General features: G+C 54.0%; 2 protein-coding genes across 4 annotated transcripts in view; one reads left to right on the top strand and one right to left on the bottom strand.

Moving 5' to 3' along the window:
- The window catches only part of GAL3ST3 (galactose-3-O-sulfotransferase 3), an 8,524-nt gene extending 1,267 nt beyond the window's left edge, over window positions 1–7,257 (bottom strand). Inside the window, exons 1-3 of the mRNA XM_040465856.1 lie at window positions 7,055–7,257; window positions 3,327–3,563; window positions 15–872 (exon numbers count right to left, since the gene is read on the bottom strand). Of these exons, the coding sequence (XP_040321790.1) occupies window positions 15–872; window positions 3,327–3,451 (983 nt within the window). The 5' untranslated portion in view covers window positions 3,452–3,563; window positions 7,055–7,257. The remainder of the gene's footprint in view (window positions 1–14; window positions 873–3,326; window positions 3,564–7,054) is intronic.
- Window positions 7,258–10,142: 2,885 nt separating this feature from the next.
- The window catches only part of SF3B2 (splicing factor 3b subunit 2), a 16,475-nt gene continuing 12,766 nt past the window's right edge, over window positions 10,143–13,851 (top strand). The window contains exons 1-5 of one of the 3 annotated variants that reach the window (XM_040466042.1): window positions 10,143–10,306; window positions 10,483–10,532; window positions 10,833–10,910; window positions 11,671–11,919; window positions 12,136–12,186. In XM_040466042.1, the coding sequence (XP_040321976.1) occupies window positions 10,174–10,306; window positions 10,483–10,532; window positions 10,833–10,910; window positions 11,671–11,919; window positions 12,136–12,186 (561 nt within the window). In that variant the 5' untranslated portion in view covers window positions 10,143–10,173. The remainder of the gene's footprint in view (window positions 10,307–10,482; window positions 10,533–10,832; window positions 10,911–11,670; window positions 11,920–12,135; window positions 12,187–13,851) is intronic. The other 2 variants (XM_040466044.1, XM_040466043.1) reach the window with 2 other exon arrangements.

Below are 13,851 nucleotides of genomic sequence, written 5' to 3' on the forward strand. Positions count from 1 at the left end.
GCAGCAGGCGTTCGCGGGCCTCGCGCAGCTCGCGCGCCTCGCGCTCCACGCACGCGCGGCCGGCGCTCGCCACGCGGCGCCAGAACGTGGCGTTGAAGTGGTCGTAGAGGCCCGCGTCGAGCGCGTTCCAGGTGCGCGCGGCCCGCGCGAGGGCCGCGGGGATGGCGGCGAGGCGCGAGCTGGCGGCGCGCGCGTTGAGCTTGGCGTAGAGCACGTCGTCCAGGTCCCAGGCCAGCAGGCGCCGCAGCAGGACCAGCGACTCGTCGAAGTACTCGGCGATCATGACGAGCGAGAAGACCTCCTCCACCTGGCGGATGAGGCCGGCCAGGTAGGCGGCGTCATCGCGCGGGCTGCGCTCGTTGTCGCCGCCCAGGTCGTAGGCCAGCGTGTTGTGCGCGAACATGGCGAAGTGCTCGCCCGCGCGGTAGTAGGCCTCGGGCGCGCGCAGGAAGGCCTCGAGCGACGCGTTGGGCACGCGCCGGAAGGCCGGGCAGTACTGGTTGTAGTAGCTGAAGAGCGACTCGAACATGGCGGCCGGCTCGCGCAGGATGGTGACGTAGACGGTGCCGGGCGGCATGAGGCGCTCGAGCTCGGCGCGGTCGAAGCGCAGGTGGCTGGCTAGCACGTGCGGTGGCCGCGTGGCTGGGTGCACGAAGTGTGCCGAGAAGTTGCGCGGGTAGCAGAACTGGTGCTCGCAGCTCGGGTGCGGCAGGGCCACTGTCAGGTTGTGGCGCTCGGCGAATCGGAACAGGATGTTCTGGACAGTCGTGCCCGCAGTCTTGTGTGTCTTCAGGAAGGCCACAGTCATGTGCTTGGGGCGGGGCGGTGAGTCCCGCAGAGGCGGGCAGCTCAGAGGAAACAGCTTGGGGTACCTGCAGAGTTCGGGAGGTGTGCGGGGGAGGGGGGGTGGAGGGTGTGAGAGGGATGCTTCTCGACCCCTGCCCCTCCCCAAGGATGGTGAGATGGGCCACAGAATGGTCCAACCCGGACTATACCCATGAATCAGTAGAGGGATATGCCAGGCGGCCTTTAGTATGACGTCACCCCAGTGATCCCTGCTGGCCTCTGGGTATTCACGCCCTTGTGTATTTCCCTCCGCATGAGTATGAGCGGGACTTGATGCTGCTCGGGAATAGAATAGGGCAGAAATGATGGGATGCCACTCCTGAGATTACATTATAAAAAGACAATGGCTTCTATCTTGGTCTCTCTGCCTCTCTCTGGGATGACTCTCGCAAGGAGAAGCAAACTGCCATACTGTAAGCAGCTGTATGGGGAGGCACCAGGCGACAACAGTCCCTGAGGAACCGGACCTCATTCTTTCAGCCTGGTTGAAGAACTGAATATTGCCAGCAACCACATGAACGAGCTTGGAAGGGGAGCATTTCCAATCAGACCTTCAGATGAGACTGCATCCCTAGCAGCCAGCGTGATTGCAATGCCATGTGACCTTGAGCCAGAGGAACCCAGGTAATCCACACCTGGATTCCTGGCCCACAGAAGCAAGATAATAAGTGTTTTTTAAAATTATCTTTAGGGGCGCCTGGGTGGCGCAGTCGGTTAAGCGTCCGACTTCAGCCAGGTCACGATCTCGCGGTCCGTGAGTTCGAGCCCCGCGTCGGGCTCTGGGCTGATGGCTCGGAGCCTGGAGCCTGTTTCCGATTCTGTGTCTCCCTCTCTCTCTGCCCCTCGCCCGTTCATGCTCTGTCTCTCTCTGTCCCAAAAATAAATAAACATTGAAAAAAAAATTTAAAATTATCTTTAAAGTTTTATTTATTTATTTTGAGAGAGACTGAGAGAGAGAACATGAGTGGGGGAGAGGCAGAGAGAGGTAGAAAGAGAGAATCCCAAGCAGGCTCTGCACTTTGAGCACAGAGCCTGATGCCGGGCTTGAACCCATGAACCCGTGAGATCATGACCTGAGCTGAAATCAAGAATCCAACGCTTAACTGACTGAGCCACCCAGATAATAAGTGTTTAATGTTTTCAGGTGCTAAGTTTTGAGGTAATTGGGTTACACAGAAACAACTAATACAAGGACAGAGGCCCTTGGAGATCTTTGAGAAAGTCTCCTCTACACATGTAGAAACTGAGGACCAGAAGGAGAAAAATCATTTACATTGTCTGGCAACTAAATAAAGTCACCATATTCTCTTGTTCTCTAGCTTTTTTCTCATTTTTACTCTTTGGCTTCTCATCTTGTAGGTGAGTGGCATGGGCTTTGAGGCAATCTATTTGATTCGTGATTCTGCTAGATTCTCTGGAGCCTCATTCATTCAATAAGTCTTTTTTTTTGTTGTTGTTGTTTTTTTTTTGAGCATCTACTATATGCCAGGCACTGTTCTAGGTTCAAGAAATAATGCTAGTAGTATAAAAACCAGACAACAATCCTAGCTTTCATTTGTTTCCTTATTCCTAAAACAAGGGTGTTTGGGATTACAGGTGACCTGTAAATTCCCTGCATATTGAGTTACTATTGTTTCTTTTCTATCCTAAGCATCATGTAATGAGGAGAACTCTAAGCAGCTCTGAGAACACCACTGAGATTTCCTATCTGTGGCCCATTTGGGCTCAGAATAATATCTACACAGATGCCCTACCAAAAGACCGTTAAATCATCCAACAAGAACTGGGCCTATTCACACCATTCTTCTGGGCAGACCATGTAGAAAATGGGAATGAGGCCCTGAAGGGTGCAGGGACTTGGTGGGTTCACACAGTGAATCATGGAGCAGGGTAAGGGCTACTGCTAGTCATCACGTATCCTGTATCTGGGTGACTAACTGGGTCACCCATAGCATCATCCCCATTTTGTAGATGAGGGAACAGGCTCAGAAAAGTGAGGGGATTTGCCCAGCACAGCAGAAGTAATGAGAAGTTGTTTGCAGTCCTCTGGGGAGGCGCTCAGAATGTGATGCCATGGGAAGCATTTGGACGGGATTAGAATCCCAGTTTAAGTCACTAACTCTAGGACTTCAAGCAACCTTTCAGTGAAGACCAGTGCCTGCCCAAGCAGGTTGTGTGGATCTGAAGAGAATATATCGAAAGCACAACTCGAATAGAGGGGAGGAGGGGCGCCTGGCTGGCTCAGTCAGTGGAGCATGCGACACTCGTCTTTGGGGTCGTGAGTTCAAGCCTCATGTTGGGCATAGAGCCCATTAAAAAAAAAATAAGTTTAGAAAAATGGAAGGAACAAAGCCCAGCAGAAGACAGACCCTTCCGGCAGATAGAAGGAGTAGGAAGGAGAGTTCCCAATTCCGTTGCCCACCAGGCAAGAATGCAGCTCCCCTGGGTCCCGCCCATGCAGTGAGGCCCTGCCCCCTTACCAGCTGAGCTGTGCCCCCTGGTGGATGAGGAGGCTTAAGGTGCTGCACCCTAGCACCAGCAGCAGGATTTTTCTGCGGCTCATCATCTTGGAGGCCTGCTGCAGGTGCTGGAGGATGGGTGGCATGATGGGGTACCCACCCCTGGACCAGCCGGGACCTCGCTATCCAGGACTCCCTTCGCCAGCACTCATGGGGGCTCCTGGGGCTCTGGTAGCAGGGCCAGTATTCCTGAGAGGCCTGGCAGGAGAAGGAGGCAAACAGGTTTGCGGCGGGCAGAGGAGATGGACTGTGGGCCCCAGCAAGACTGGTGCAAAGGAGAGCTCCAAAGGGTGGGGTGCGCAGAGAAGCCAGAGAAGATCGGATTCCTACCTCCCATTTCCAAGACCCTATCTCTGCACCCTCTAGATAACTTAGTCTTGGGTGGAATTACAGGCTCTGGGGTGTGGCCAGCTCTTCAAGCGGTAGCCACTCCTCCCTGGAGCCCTGTCTCAGCTTCTCAGCCTGGCCCTAATTCGTCTTTGTCTTGTGGTTATTTGTTTCTGTCTCCCCGCCCCCAGTAGACTTGCCTTAGCACCAGTGCTTGGCTTAAAGCACAGAAGTCTCAATTCAAGGTTTCCCTCCTCCAGGATTCCTTGCCTGACTGCTTCAGCCAAGAGTTGGTCTTGACTCCCCAGAGACCGAGCTCCTCAGAAACCACTGACTGGACCTATATCTTCTCCAGTCTCTTGACATGCGTAAGGCATCGATAGTGCAGGCTTACTATATGTACCACACTAGTACATACCTAATGCCGTTTAATCCCCACCACACCCTAACACAGGCATTATTCCCCATTCTATAGACAAGGAAACTGGGGCTCTATGACATGGTGCTACTTGTCCCTGGTCACACAGTTGTTGGCAGAATCAGGATTCAGACCTTTCTGGTTCCAAAGCCCATCCTTCTAGATGCAATGTGTGCTGCTTCCACAGAACACGGATTTCTCCATCCCTGCTCTGGACTCTGGTAGTTCTACGTGTTTCTCAGCCCCGAGCCTTCCTAGCTGGGCTCCTGCCCTGAGGGCCCAAGACCAATAAATCCATGAGAGAAAGAAAGGAAGGACTTGAAATCCCAGAACCCTATCTGGATTCCATCCCTAGACACCTGAAACCTTGGCCACTTTGTCAGCTGACTCTGCAGTGAGAGGTGCCTGGCCAAGGCCATGACATGGCAGCCGGGGAGAGGGGAGAGGGGTGGGGTGTGGGGAATACAGAGGGGCTCCTGCTTGTTTCCCCGCTGAGATTCTCCAGAAGAAGATGGGCCTCCATCCCAGGTGAGTGGCAGGAGTGAGAGGCAGAAGCAGGGAGGGCCTGTTTTCCAGCCAGTCACCTGTCTCTGCACAAATGCCTTGGCTCAAGGGCAGCCTGGCCTTTAGCAGTCCTGGTGGAAAGACAGCTTCAGCAGCAGTGTCTGTCTCCCCACTAGGGTGGTGTCTGTGTCTCAGGGGCCTTAGTCTCCAGGTCTGGGTTCAGCGTCAGCCTCACATTCACACCTCTCGAAAGGGGAGAGGGAGCCTGGAACCCTATGGGCATTTGCACGTATGTGGAACTAGGACACCTGGGTCCCAGGAGGGATGAGGTAACGTAAAAACTTTTGACCATCACTTCCTGCTGGGGCCTAGAGCTTGGTTTCTAGTTCCTCTTCTTTACCACTACCTTCCCCTCTCCTCTCATTAATCCTGGATTACATTTAAACCTGCTCGGGTGGAATGATGTGATGGTTAGGCCTTTCCTTTCTCTCCAGGCCGCATCACCTGGTTTCCTCCACCAGCCTGCAGACAGACTTAATCTGCCTGGAGCCGAGGGGGGTGAAGGGTCCACCACAGAGGGCAGCCAAGGGCATAGCAGAGAAAGCCTAAGGCCCTGCTGTCTTTTCAAGGATTGTTAAGGGCAGAGAAGGGCTGGCTATGCGAGGGTGAGGAAGCCTACAAGGGAAGTCAGAGTCTGTGGCCTCTGCCACTCGTCTTGTCTAGAGGATTTGGTGACAAGATGGGAGTTTCCCAAGGGGGCAAAGTGGGAAGTCAACCTATTCACATCACTGCTAAAGTCGCGAAAACTATTCTATTTTCAGAGGACTCTGGGTCAGCCAAGGAGGTCAAGCCCGGAGAGAGCGCTGCGGGGACTTTCCCTGGGAAGTGCTTCAAGCAGGCCACACAGAGAAGGACAACAGGGTGCTTGGTGGTCTCCTCTGTCCCACTCCCCTCCATGTCTTAGCCCTGGGGACCCAGTCAGCCAGACCCTCGTCTAAGGTCCCCTTGAAATAGGGCATCGTTAGCGCAAGAACTTCATGGACACCACCTCTAAGGTGGGCACCGGTTTCTGCTTGGCCACCACCAGTGTCGGGACGCTTACTACCTTCAGATACAGCCTGGTCCGTTCCTGAGCAGCCTCAGCTGTTCAAAAGTTGTTTCTGGGACAGCTAGGATCAGCCTGCCACTATGAGTGCCCTGCTCAGCCTGTCCCCTTCCACCTTCCATCTACATGATTGCTAGTGTTGCTGTCCTAGACCACATGGATCATTTTTCTCCATGACAGACCTTCAGGTATTTGAAAGCAGTAACCTTGTCTCCTCTGGGTGGGCACTCGGCCAGGCTAAACATTCCAGGTCCTCAGAGAGGGTGCTGCTTGGACACTGGAAGCGGCCTCCCTTCCCTTGCCAAGTTCTCTCCATGATGCCTCCTCTGGAGATGGAGTCAGGGCACGGGCACCCGGGGAGGGGGCTGGCCAGGGCTGGATCTAACCTCTGTAATCTCCAGGCTGGTGTGGGGTGGGTGGTGGTCTCCTGGGGCCCTGGCTCCTGCCCCTTGTATTCTTCAAACTCCTCTGCCTCCCCTGTGTCTTCTCCATGGAGAGAGTTTCCCTCAGCCGTCCCAGACAGGTCAGGATGCCCAGCCTCATCAGAATATCAGTGCTAATTTTAGTCAGAACAATTTACCTCAGGCTGCTGCCTGGTTTTGCAAATTGCTTTCCTTTCTCCAGGGAACCAAAGGAAAAAATGGTATAGCTAGGCAGAGCTTTGAAAACGGGCTTGGACACCCACCCACTCCCAAATGAGCCCTTTTCTCTCTCCCCTCCAGCTCTAGGGCCAATATGGGTGCTCTTAGAGGGGGAGGGTGTCCCGGCTAGGACCACCAGCCCTGACCATCGGGTGACCTGGAGACTCTGTCCTTACTAGAGGACGGCACAGCCCGGTGAGCAGGGAAACTGCCCAGGGCACTAGAGAGGAAGGGGCTGAGTGAGGGCTGAGGGGGTTGCCGATTGGTGGCTCAGGAGATCAAATATCTTTCCACCTCTCTCTTTTCCTGCCTTTTTCCTCCCAGCCTGCTGCCAGGTCCTCCCCAGCCCCCTCTCCTTGCCATCCACCCCCACGTCATCCCTGCCTCCAAATTCCCTTCATCCTTCTCTCTCCATCACTACCGCCCCTTCGGCCCCCATTCCCTCAATTTCATCCCCACCTACCCCAGGGATCCGGTCACTAGGATCTGGTCACCACAGGGGATAGGCCAGACTCGCCCTCTCACCCCGGCTTCTCTCGTTCCCCAGGGGGGTAGAGCGGCCCCCCCCCCCCCCCCGACCCCATGCTCTCCAGGCACCAGGCCCCCGCGACACTCTCCTGCCCACCCCTCGTCCCCTGTCCCGGCCCGGTCCACCCCAGTCCCCCTGCCCCACGCCGGCCACTGCAGTACTTACGCCGCGGGCTCTGCCTCCGACCCGGGTTTGGGGTGGTCGCCGCTATCTCCAAACCCTTGTCCCGAAATCCAATGCGGATCGCAGGGCGCCGGGGACCCTGAGCGCCGAGCGCCGGTTCGCTCTCCTCTCCGAGCCTGGATGGGATCAGGTGGCGACTCCGCTCTCCTCTCCGCTCTGCCCGCCGTCCGCCCCCCCATCGCACACCGGAGGCGGGGCGGGGGCGGGGGCCGGCAGCGTGCAGGGGAGGGGGAGGGGAAGGGGAGCGGGAAGAGGAGGGGGCAGCTCTGACTTGAAGGCTGCCCAGGAACAATCTCCGGGTGGCGTCTTCGGATGCGGGCATCGCCCGGCAGCCTTGCAGAGAGGTTCAGCAATGTGGCCAGCATCTTGCCCTCACTCTACAGAAGGGGAAACTGAGGCCTGGAAGGTATCTGGATACTCTGGCATTGCTGGGCATTCCTGGGCTCCATTGGGCGACCTTGGCCTAGTGGGTCCTAGGGGAGTTAGAGACACGGGTACCTTTACCAGCACCCACATACTCCCTCCCTCCTCTTCTCTGTCCACCTCCAGCAGAGAAGCACAGCTTCGGCCTGGGGGCTGGTCCCATTTGCCCTCCCACCCCTGAAGACCCTTTCCTTCCAGCCCCTGAGGCAATCCCCTTGCTGCTGACCCACTCCTACCCTACAGCAGGACTCCAGACTCACCTGTTCCTGACCAGAGCCTTAGCACTTTGTACTGGGAATCTGAGAACCCAAGTTCAACCCTTGTTGAACTTAAGACCCAGAGTCAAGAGCCAACTCCGTGGGCCTGGATACTTTCAGCTCTAGGATAGAGAGCTGTTCTTAGAGCTGCTCGGAGACTGCAGAGGTGATATGTGTGAAGGCTCTGTGTAAACTCCTGTGTGTCTGTGTGTGGGCGTACCCGGGTGGGGGGAGGGGGGGGTTCTGAATTTTCTACTCCCTTCTTAGATCCTAACTCCTTCCACTTGGAGCTGGGCAGCAGCACCTCTCAAAGTCATGGCAGATACCAACAGCCCTACATTTAGTTCATTGGTTCTCATGGACTTCGGCTTTCTCCTACCCTCTTGACCTGTTAGGGCAAGAGCCTGGAGCTGGGACAGCCAGCCAAACCGGGACTGGAAGGAATTGGATTCCATTCTAGCCCCACACAGGTAGCTATTGTGCGAGGATCCTTGTTAAGAGGGTGAAGGGAATGGGGACTCTTGGAATCAGGAGAACTGCTTGTGCTCCAAGTTTGGCCTGTTGGGAATGTCATCTTCTCTCTGCCCCTCAGTGACCGCCTCTGCACAGTGGGAGGTTCTGTCCTGCCTGGGTCCCAGAGCTGTTATAATGAGGTCCCACTTGTCCCTTTCTGGCCATAGCTACATTACCTCCTCACTTATCAGACTTCAGTTTATCTTGTCTCAGAGACCCCTATCACCGTCCCCAGCACATACACATGTCTAGGGCCTGTCGGCCTCAGGTGACCTGCGAGCAGCTCTCCAGTTACGGGAAGCAGAAAGATGCTTCCTTTGGGTCAGAATGGCTCTACCTGAGTGGGCTGACATGCTGGAGGGGAGAATACCACTGGTGCTTCTTCTGCCCTTTCTGGGTTTGGCTTTTCCTTTGGGAGTGTCAGGAGACTGGGGTGGTGATGGTGATTTTAAGAGGAAGGATCAAGGCTTGGACAGGAGGAAAGAGAATTTCCTATCCAGGGCTAGGATGTGAGCAACCTTCCTGGCTCAGTCCTTTTCTGTTTCTCTGGAACCCACCTTCCCTAGACTTGGCACCCCATTATTTTTTCCTCGCCCTCAGCTACTTCTCTTTGGGGGGGGGGGTCAGTCAATGACATGGAGCATGCTAGAAAGAAGATATGAAGGGTGTGGGTGTGGGGGGAAAATGAGACCATTTTATTTGAGTTTTCCAGCTCACTCGCCCAACACCACACACTCGCACAGGCAGTGAGCCTGTCAGTGAGAGGGCAGGGCTAAAATGGGAAGGGGACCTTCAGAGCTAGTGGCGGAGGTGAGGACAGAAACTGAATTGACTGACATTAGGATAAGGAAAGGTGGGAGCTGGACAGGCAGGGGGCATCTGCACATTCCTCCCTCAGACGCACAGGCCGCTGGTGGTGGCAGGGTGGGTAAGTGAGGCAGCGTCGACTCCTCTGGTAGGCCGGTGGGGATGAGGGGACAGAAAGTCCTCAGTTCATTTTCGGGACTAAAAATTACGCAAATCCTGTTGCCCAAAAGACCGTTTCGGTCCCCCCCCCCCCATCAATCATTATGATGCAGCTCTTGAACGCCAGATGTTGCGAGACAGCAAAAAGACGAAGTCCCTGATCACGTTCTTGCGGAGGAGGTGGAGAAAAGGGGGCAAGGCTTTAAAACAAATGGTATATGTTTGTACATGTTGTGGGAGCTCCAAGGAAGGAAAGGAAAGCGGGAGAAAGCTTAACGGAGACATTTGAGCGGAACTGGAGAAAGCTTAACGGAGACATTTGAGCGGAACTGATAGGTGGAAAAAGGGGCTTTACTGTGGCCCTTCCCCCAGGTCGGCAGCTGGAGCTCAGCCCGCTTCTTTCCCGGCTCCGATCCTCTTTCAGCCCATTCATCCCTCCGTGGGCCGGGGGTGGGCGGGCAGACAATCAGATACTGTTTTATCACAGGCATCGGCTGCAACCTCCCGCTTGGCGCCCGCAACCCGGCGGCCGCCAGGGAAGAGTCCTTTAGGACTTCCCTAAGGAACGTAAGCGTCCGGGCCTCTCGCGCCTGAGCTCGGAGTCGGGCCGGAAGGCTGATCTGCGCTTGGGCGGGTCAGACGCAGATAGCACGCCTTTGGGCGGGGTCATCTTCGTCCATAGCCCCGCCCCCGCTCCAGCCCCAGTGTTCCCCGTGCTTCAGCTCTGATCCATCCTCCCGGAGTCGGACCCTCAGAAAACGGGACCCAAGTACTACGACTCCCAGAAGACTTCGCGGCCAGGCCGCCTGGGGACCTGGGGATCCGAAGGGGCCTGCCAACCCTCCCCCGGACGTGACGTAAGACGCTGCCGGAATTTCCGGGAAGTGGGCACCAGGTCTGGCCCGAACTTCCGGGTTGGTCGCGCGCCTTCCTGCGGCTAAGATGGCGGCCGAGCATCCCGAGCCTCCCAAAGGAGAGTTGCAGCTGCCGCCGCCGCCACCTCCTGGGCATTATGGCGCTTGGGCTGCCCAGGAGCTTCAGGCCAAACTGGCAGAGATCGGAGCTCCGATCCAGGGTAAGGAGATCGGGAGGTCAAGAGACGGGGCAGCGTAGGCCTAGGGAGAAGCGGAGCTTGGTTACCCCGGAGACCCGGAGGCGGTGGGGAGGGGCGGAGGCGGACCGCTGGGGCTCGACTGGGTCAGGCGGGCCTGCTCGGCCTGACCTACCCCATTGATCCTTTGCTTTGCCCAGCAGGGAGTCGCGAGGAGCTGGTGGAGCGGCTGCAGACCTACACTCGCCAGGTAAGTGTTGGCGGCGGGACGTGGGGATAGGCCGTTTCTGGAGGCCTGCGCGATCCGTCATGACTCGGTCTTAGTTTCTTACGTACCAAAACACAGTAACCAAGGGCTCGCTGTTTTTGCCTGTTCTTGTCATTATCTGACGAGTTGTAATCGTTTTTGTATATATATTACTTCTCTTCAGTACCTAGCCCAAGCTCTGTCAGACAGGCGCCGGTTAAATTTTGTCGAATGAATGGGAGTGAATGTCGTTTTATGGAACAGCTCTTCTTGGACTGACCTGGAGTTCTTTCTCTTTTGCAGACTGGCATCGTGCTGAATCGGCCGGTTCTGAGAGGTGAAGATGGGGACAAAGCAGCTCCTCCTCCCATGTCGGCACAGGTAAGGAGGTTGTTCTGCTTTATAAGATGCCTTCTGTTCAGGTAGCCCCTCTCACATTAAGTGTATTGCGGACGCAACTCACAGATTGGGCAGAGAGGTAAGACAAAGACAGTTGGGAGCTCTTTAGTTTTCCGTTGGTCATGATCCTCACCTCCTTCCTTAATCAATGTCTGTTTCTCCAAAGTCTGTCTGTCTTTTAAGATCCCAGCTTAAATAGTCTGGAAGCCAGACTTGATCCTCCTTCTACTGGAAATAACTCTTTTTTGCCTTTCCAGGACACAGTTCTCGTTTTATTTAACGAGACATTATGGCTCACTCCCTGATTTGGTTTCATATCCTTTACATTTAGTGAGTCATTGGGACACACTGGCTTCTGTGTTAAGTCTTCTCAACTTCCATGTCCTTTCTGAGCCAGGATGTGACTTTTCTCTAGGACAGTGGCTCTGACGGGTTTTGTTGATTTTTGTGTGTAAGATGAGGAGTTCCCAGGTGGACTTTAGAGGTGTTCTTGAATCACCTGAAATTGTATGCAAAATTTGTGTTCATGTTTCTCTGGGGAGAGACTCTATAGCTTTCGTTGGTTGGTGCCCCAAAGTTAGCATCTTGTTTTGCCGATACTGCTATAGAGTATTCTCTTTTTGAGCGCAAGAGCTATTTGTTACTTGACTTTGAATCCCAGCACCTGGCTCACAGTAGATCCCCGGCAAATATCTGCAGTAGAGAAATGTTTCCTAGTTGATGTTCACATTTTTTTCCACAGCTCTCTGGGATTCCCATGCCGCCGCCACCCATGGGACTCCCCCCTCTGCAACCTCCTCCGCCACCCCCACCACCTCCACCAGGCCTTGGCCTTGGCTTTCCTATGGCAGTTGGACCTCGCCCACCAAACTTGGGACCCCCGCCTCCTCTCCGGGTGGGTGAGCCCGTGGCTCTGTCAGAGGAGGAGCGGCTAAAGCTGGCTCAGCAGCAGGCGGCATTGCTGATGCAGCAAGAGGAGCGTGCCAAGCAGGTGGGACAGGGGTCAGTTTGGGCCTGGGTCTCCTCAGGGTCCTAAAGGGGAAATGGAGCCTCAGAGAGAGTTGGATCCTGGGGCCAACTCCTTGGGGCAGGTCTGGACCAAAGACTAGAACATAGACCCTAGCCTGGAAGAACCCCAGGAAGCAGAGCTGTGGCAGTGTGGCCCGTGGGGTGGTGGTGCCGATGTAACCTTGTTTTGTTTTTTAAGCAGGGAGATCATTCACTGAAGGAACATGAGCTGTTGGAGCAGCAGAAGCGGGTAATGCCCCCCAACCTTTGGCCCCATGGTCCAGTCCACTGGCTGTCACTTTAGTGCTTAGTGTCTAGAACATGATGCACCATTCAGATTTTCCGTGGAGGTCATCTCATCCTTAAGTTCTAGTATCTCCCAGATAATCCCATCTTTTCTGGAGCCCAGGAGTTGATCAACTACAGACTGTGATCTGTTTTTATAGGGCTTGGGAGTTAAGAGTGGTTTTTCTCTTCTTTCTTTCTATTTACTTATTATTAAAAAAAATTTTTTTTAAGTTTATTTATTTTGAGAGAGAGAGAGACTAATGGAGGGACAGAGAAAGAGAGAGAATCTCAAGCAGTCTCTGCTCAGTCAGCACAGAGCCCAACACAGGGCTTGAACTCATGAAACTTGAGATCATGACTTGAGCCGAAATCAAGAGTCAGTGGCCAAACTGACTAAGCCACCCACTTGCCCCTCTTTTTTTTTTTTTTTTTTAAAGTTTATTTATTTACTTTGAGGGAAAGAGAGCATGTGCATGTGGGTGGGGAGGTGCAGAGACAGAGAGAGAGAGAGAAAATATCAAGCAGGCTGCATGCTGCCAGTGCGGAGCCCAACATGGGGCTCGATCCCACAAACCGTGAGACTATGACCTGAGCCGAAATCAAGAGTTGGACTCTCAACCGACTGAGCCACCCACCGAGAATGGCTTATCTGTCTTTAATTTTTTTTTTTTATGTTTGTTTATTTTTGAGAGTGCCAATGGGGCAGGGGCAGAGAGGGGGATGGAGGATCCACAGGGGGCTCTGTGCTGACAGCAGTGAGCCCGATGTGGGGCTCGAACTCTTGAAATGTAAGATCGTGACCTGAGCTGAAGGTGGGTGCTCAACTGACTGAACCACCCAGGTGCCCTAGCTTATGTATCTTTAAAGGATTATTTAAAAAAACAAGGAAACAAATCAGGAACATACTGTAGTCTTTTCAACAGTCCTTATAGCCTAAGATATTTAATATCTAGCCTATTACAGAAAAAAGTTTGCTGATCTCTATTCTATGTGATGTCGTTTTTGGTACCTTGGGGAAGACTTCGGGTTAATTTTGCCATTTATTCGTATTTAGACTGTGGTAGGTGTAAGTTAGGGAATGATACATAAGACATTCAGTCCCAGAGATGGGTTTTATCAGTTGTTCCCAGTGGGTTACTGCGAGTATTAGAAAATAAGCATTAATAGGAGTGAATGTGGAATTGTTTACAAAGTGCTCTTTTTCCCTAGATTGTGCTAGATCTTGAGGAGCAGGTATAAGAAAAGTATTTATTGTTCCTTAAAGATAACTTAATGCCTTAGGGCACATGGGTGGCTCAGTTGGTTAACAGTCCACCTCTTGGTTTCAGCTCAGGTCATGATCTCACAGTTTGGGAGGTTGAACCCCGAGTTAAGCTGTGCACTGACAGCAAGGAGTCTGCTTGGGCTTCTCTGTCTTCCTCTCTCTGCTCCTCCCCCACTAGTACTCTTGCGCATGCTCGTGTGTGCTCTTTCTCTTTCCTTCTCAAAATAACAAAGAATAACTTCTTGGGGGAAAAAACCATTGTTAGAAAATAGAATGGGGCGCCTGGGTGGCGCAGTCGGTTAAGCGTCCGACTTCAGCCAGGTCACGATCTCGCGGTCCGTGAGTTCGAGCCCCGCGTCGGGC

The sequence above is a fragment of the Herpailurus yagouaroundi genome, unplaced genomic scaffold (assembly GCF_014898765.1).
Source record: "Herpailurus yagouaroundi ecotype Mexico unplaced genomic scaffold, PumYag 569, whole genome shotgun sequence".
NCBI lineage: Eukaryota > Metazoa > Chordata > Mammalia > Carnivora > Felidae > Herpailurus > Herpailurus yagouaroundi.